We start from the raw sequence: 6334 nt of genomic DNA, 5'->3' as shown, positions 1-6334 counted from the left end.
CACAAAGACTGGGAACGTTCACCTAACTTTTCTTTGTGACCTGTCCAGACCAGCAGAGTCCCGCTCCTTCCCATGGATCAAAACCAAATTAGAATTTACGCGCCGCAAAAAATGTGGTGCTGTTTTACCAACCCGCTATAAATCCATAGCTTAAATCAGCCTTATTTGGCACACTATTCATGCAATAAAGTTGTATAAATTATTGACCACACTACCTTTTAAATTATTAACAAAACCCGCTCTCATTTTTATCCTTTGTCTCTGTTGGCAAGGAGATGCTGGTGTCCAAAAATGTCTGCCCTCCATCCAGTGTACCTGACTGTACACAGAGTATTATTGTGCTCCGAGTCGTGGTTAATGTATAATGTGGGCCATATGGCATTTTCACATCTGAGTCTTTATTTTGGTGCCACTTCCATGTGTGTGGACCCAACTAATGAGATCCAATTAGTCATTAAACGGGCCCAAAAGACGAGCGTTGTGTGGCTTTTTTTTTACCCCCACATGAGCTAATATTTGCTCGTCAAATATTTTCCCCCCTGAAACCGTTTATAGCGCATTTTTTATCTGCTATCTGCCCAAGGAACATCTGTGAGGACGTTCGCCTCCCTCTTTGGCGGATAGGTCGCCCCCTTCCATTGGCCCCCTGTCCGCTCTTTGCGCCCACACGCGCCTCGCTTATTTGCTCGCGTTTTGAAAAGAAACTGTAATAAAGATAGACAGGGTGAAGGATTTATGGTGGATCAAAAGCACTTTACCATATGGCAGTCGTCGATGGCGCAGATTTCCAAATGTTTGCTTTCTGGAGATCCTTGTTTCTAATCTGAGCCGCACTTCACCTGGGATAAAGGGATGCTCGAGTCACGTGACCACATCTCTATCCTAGAGCTGGGACAATAGAGGTCAAGTTTTTTTATCTTTCTTGTCTTATTCTTTTAGATTCCTCCGAATTGTGTTCATAATTGCAGGGATAAAAAAAGAAAGCTGGAGAGCTGTAAAGTGGCGCACTTTGGACTGACGCACACTGCGTAAAAACCTATAACAACCCATCTTTACCTGTAAATATTGTTTATTTTACACCATATCATCAATGTATTATTGTTTCTCAAAGCTAACCGAAGTATTCTGTTTAAATCTTTAAGGAAATTCGACTAAATTTAATTTGGATTTGTTCACAGTCCCCTCCAAATTCTTGGACCATGATTCTCACGTTTCTTAAATAAATAAATAGAAGTGATTGTGCTAAAAAATCGACAAAGCAAGGCTATAAAACAAAGAGAAAATTTAAGTAGGGGCAGTTATTTGTGGATCACATGTCCTCCAAGGTTATTGACACATCAGGGAGTAGAGCAACACGTCACGTTTGGGTGCCAGGCCCCATAAATGTCTGCTGAAGCCTCTGTGTCCGCTCATTGCGCAGCAGAGCAAAACAACTGCGCTGTTTTTTTTTTTTCCCTCACTGGGAAAATTACTTTAACTTTCCCAGTCTGAGCTGGAACTAAATAAGATGCGCGGAATCAATGATCTGCAAACTAGAGGTCAGTTTAAAAAAAAATACGCAATTTGCGATTTGATCGATTTAAGGCGCAGTTTGGAAGATTTCTGCTGTTTCGTGAAAAGGTGCAGGGAGTGTGAACCAGCTCGGAGGGATGTTCCTCAACGGAAGACCCCTCCCCGAGTGCAAGAGACGGAGGATGATCCAGCTGGCCTCGGAGGGAGTCCGCCCGAGTCAGATCTCCAGGATTCTGCGGGTAGCTGTGCGCACCGGCCAAAAATGGCACAACTTTTACGCGCTTTTGTGGGAGAGAAGCTGCGCTGAAACGACATCGATGGAAATAAAAAAACATAAGCTTAGAATCAATTTAAAGACTTTAATGTCATATTTTCACGCTAAAATATTTTTATGTTAAGAAATTACTTGATATTTTTATGGTTGACGTTTGGTCCAAACTTTGATGCGCAGTGCCATGAAATGTCGCGAGATGTCACGTTTAAAGTGGCGTCAATGTCTAAAATTCAAGCTCGCTCTATAAAACGGACTAAGTTAACCGTTTTTGCGTTGGTTAAGGTCGATTAGCTGTGGCGGCCATTTTGAACTGGACTGACTCCAGTTGGTAATCAGTTGCAGATGCGCCATCCAGTTAGAACTTTCTGAGAGTTCCATTAACATTTGTCAGGTGGTTGGTGAGATTTTTTTTGTTAAAGTTGACTACAAAGAGTTAAAAGCAAAGTTTCACGCAAAGAYGTTGTGCAATCTAGTTGCTTCCTGAATATGTGTTTAGGGTCAGTCTCAGCTTTTACCACACCAAATTTTAGGCCCGTAGCTGTAAAATTGGCTGAGTTAGAGCCAGTTTTGTGTTGTTGGTGGTCAGATGGCTGTGGCAGTCATTTTAAATCTAAATAACTCCACAGTGGAATCAATCATAGTTATTCATCAAATGATTAATTTCTGCAAGTTTCATCAAAATTGCCCCAGCAATTTGTGAGATATTTTGCTAACAGACACATGTAAAAACAATGAGGTGAGGTTGACGCCTGACTGCATGCATCTGCTGCAGGTGTCCAACGGCTGCGTCAGCAAGATCCTGAACCGGTACCGGAGCACGGGACTCGTGGAGCCCAAGACCATCGGAGGGAGCCGACCCCGGCTCCTCACCCCCGGGGTCATCTCCACCATCATCCAGTGCAAAAGAGAAAACCCAAACATATTTGCCTGGGAAATTCGCCAACGCCTTGCTCTGGCACGGATACGTAAAGTCCCCAGCGTGAGTGAGATTAAAATATCTGTTTATGGTTTTAAAATGGGCCACTTTGCCAGMAGTTAATGCATTTTCTTTTTCTTTTTTCAACACTTTGTTCTGCAAGGTTTCATCCATAAACAGAATTTTAAGAAAGATCCACTCAGAACATGGACATCTGTGCACGGAGAGGAACTCTCACATCAGGCCTGAGCTCTGTGAGTCCCCAGATAGATTATTGATGMGAAGCAATCTATTTGATCGCTTTCCTTATAATTCTGCAGATAAACATGCAGTTTTTGTTTGACCTTACAGATTTTGAATCTCTGGAACAACAAAAACTTCCTGATGAGCAGAAATCTAAAGGTGCTCAACTCAAAAACCGCACCACCTTTACCCCTGAGCAAAGCAGAGCCTTAGAGGAAGGTAACCAAAAACCTGCACCTTTCCATGCCACTCCAAGTGTTTACACTCACATTTATGTCCCCAAAACCAGAATTCTCCCAAACTAAATACGCTGATCTGTTCACGAGAGAGAAACTGTCGTCTGAAACCAAACTTCCTGAAGACACCATCAAGGTAAACTCATCATTCATTATGTTTTTTTTCCTAAAGCACCAATAAAGTATCTGTTCATCCTTTTCTTCCCGAGATGTCTTGCTCCCCTTTTTTATAGGTCTGGTTTTCAAACAGGAGAGCTAAATGGAGACGAGAACACAAGCAGCCACCGTGTGAGCAGGTTAAAGGTGCTGAGATCTGTGGGGAAATCGAACAAATTACAAATAAGTTCTTCTCTGTCAACAGCTTTTATTCACAACGAAGCAAACATGTCGAAGTGTTTAATCTTAGCACTCTTGCTCCATTGTTAATAAAATAAGGATTCATGGCATTTGCTAATTGTTTTTAGTTACATCCAATGAAAATCTTTTAAATGTTATTTTAAAACATCACGTCTCTGTTACAGGTTCAACATTTCAAGAACGAAGCAGTTTTGTTCCTCTGAATCCAAACAGCTTCACATCTCATCAGGTACAGAGAGTTTAAAGAGCTTGGACCCAAAACTTTGTGTGTCTTTTGGTAATGATTTGAATTAAACACTGACAAATGTTTGATCACACACAACGCCAATAAACAAGCTAAATTCTGTCTGTTTATAAAAGCTTTTATTGTTAGATATGTGCTGCAGAACACATTTAATAAAGACAAATATTGTTTTGCAGGAAATGGGGATCATAAGAGAGAACAGTGACACCTTTTTGCACCAGGAAGTTGCAAGAAAGTTGCAAAATACCTTTTTCTTTCAAGCAGACACAGGCATGGCATGAGTTTTTAAAATGATTTAAAATGGCACCATTAAGAGTTTGGACTCGCTGTCTGTTAGCAAAATATTTCACATTTCATTGCARCTTTCATGGATAATTAAACGCACCTCTTGTGTCCATCTCACCCTCTCAGTTCCTTGTCATCTGAGTGACACGTTGCCACAAATCCTGGACAGGACTCCCCTGGATCTCCACAGAGACGCATTCCCTGCCCCGCCGCTTCAGCGTTACTCAAACACAAAGACGGCCCTCCCTCCAGCATCTGAGCCCACCAGAGCCCACCGCCCGGTGCCGCCGCAGTGGGCCCTGCAGAGTACACCTTTCATTTGGAGTCCGCTTCAAACAAATGAGAAGTTTCTGTTCACCCAGGATGTGAATCTGCAACTTTGACTGAAAAAAGAACAGTTAAGTGGATAAGAAAAAAAAAAGTACACATTTGCAGTCAAAACCAACTTTAAATGAGTTGACAAATTCTAACCACTAGAGGGAGACAAAAGACCAATGTGACCTCTTCATTCGCTCACTTCATTAAAGTGGGAGTTTTGGAGAAAAGGTATTTTAATTGTAGCAGCAGTTCCATAAATCCAATAAACCCTCATGTAAAACAGACAAAGTTGATACTTAAAGTACTAAATAAATCTGGCAATACAAGGTTGTTATAAACCTTTCTTTTTGCTAGGATGTTTTATGGGATGTGCTCTTTCAGGGATATAAGCTGTTTTATGCCGCGGTGTGATTAAACTAATAAATGGGAGGGTTAGGCATGGCAGGGAGTAGCTTTTAGAGGGTACATGTAGTGCTAAGAGAGAAAATGAGGAGGTTGGACCTCGACCCGTCGGGCCTGTCATGTTTCTGGTCAGTGACTTGGTTTGGCTTCCTGRCTCGTCACCATAAATCAAAGCTTCATGGGTCATTTAGAAAGTCCACAAAATGAAGTGGATGTTATCTCTTTTATAGTGTTCGTTTGAAGCGCACAAGGAAAAGCTGAGGCAACCTTCCCAGAGTTCCTGCCCAGTGGGAGAATCTATAAAAGTGCACCTTCAAAACCCTCTAAACCTGATCTGATATCTGTGTTGCTCCGGATCAGTTTTTATTACTGCAGCAGGCCAGAGGTATTGAGTTCCTTTATGTCCCTTTACTGCAGCGAGGAGGCAGGAAGACCGGGAGGTTCTTCATGAACGGTCACCAGAGGAGCAGGCCGATTCAACACCATGAAGGTGGACAGATCAAATTTATCCCCTCATGACAGAGCTGAGAGGAACATCTGTACTGCTTTGTTTTGCATAGCAAATKATGTTTCCAGTTTATGGCAAAGAAATCCTTGAATGCCTTCCCTTCCATGCTAATTTGAAACAGAAGAGCTCAATCTTTTAGTGCTTAGAATATATGATGAAGACCAGTCTCAGCTACTACCACACCAAACTTCAGGGGATTATCTGTAAAATTGGCTAAGTTATTGCCATTTTTGTGTATTCTGAAAGTCAGTTAGCTGTGGTGGCCATTTTGAATCAGTTTGATTCCAATTATTRATCAGTTGTAGATGCATATTACATGAATACTTTCTGCAAGTTTCATTCAAATCTGTCCAATGATTAATGAAATATTTTGCTAAAAGACACACAATTTTGGATTGTTGAAATACGAAACAGTATAATGTGTATCTATATAAATTGTTGTTCTAGAGGGATTAGATGTTCTTGTCTTTTGTTTTGTTAATAACATAGATTTTTTTGTTATATGAACTTATTCTTTGGGAAAAAGGGGCAGATAAAAGATTTCTTCTCTGCTGCCTTTCATTTCATTTGTGATTTTGAAATACATATTTTTTYCCTCTCATTTTCTTTTTGTATATTTTTATTGTACATTGTATGTAAAATTATTTGTTTTGTTTTAATGAAATGAATAAAGAATTGAAACCAAAACAATTGGTGCTTCACTAAAGCAGCATTGCCTGAAGCATATAAAGTCAAATAATGAGATTTTATGTGACAGAACAACACAAAGTAACATATTTGTAAAAATGTGGTGTACATTTACAGTGGGTAAAATAAGTATCGAACACGTCACCATTTTTCTCAGTAAAATATATTATTAGAGGTGCTAATGACATGAAATTTTCACCAGATGTCGGTAACAACCCAAGTGATCCATACATACAAAGAAATCAAAATATAAATGTCCAGAAATTAAGTTATTTGTAATAATGTGGAATGGCACAGGGAAAAAGTATTGAACACATGAAGAAAGAGAGGTGTAAAAAGGCATGGAAAGCCA

At 40.4% G+C, this 6334-nt stretch overlaps 1 protein-coding gene across 1 annotated transcript; it reads left to right on the top strand.

The window, feature by feature from the left end:
* The first annotated feature begins 1432 nt into the window (after positions 1 to 1432).
* Positions 1433 to 5481, top strand: pax4 (paired box 4). The gene is made up of 10 exons (XM_014004186.1): positions 1433 to 1538; positions 1621 to 1751; positions 2559 to 2765; positions 2866 to 2956; positions 3054 to 3164; positions 3235 to 3317; positions 3415 to 3484; positions 3703 to 3767; positions 3959 to 4052; positions 4194 to 5481. The coding sequence occupies exons 1-10, from the start codon at positions 1508 to 1510 to the stop codon at positions 4448 to 4450; spliced, it is 1140 nt and encodes a 379-aa protein (XP_013859640.1). The 5' UTR covers positions 1433 to 1507; the 3' UTR covers positions 4451 to 5481.
* Positions 5482 to 6334: the final 853 nt, after the last annotated feature.

The sequence above is a fragment of the Austrofundulus limnaeus genome, unplaced genomic scaffold (genome assembly GCF_001266775.1).
Source record: "Austrofundulus limnaeus strain Quisiro unplaced genomic scaffold, Austrofundulus_limnaeus-1.0 Scaffold22, whole genome shotgun sequence".
Classification (NCBI taxonomy): domain Eukaryota; kingdom Metazoa; phylum Chordata; class Actinopteri; order Cyprinodontiformes; family Rivulidae; genus Austrofundulus; species Austrofundulus limnaeus.
This window is presented reverse-complemented; position numbering and strand designations above follow the sequence as displayed.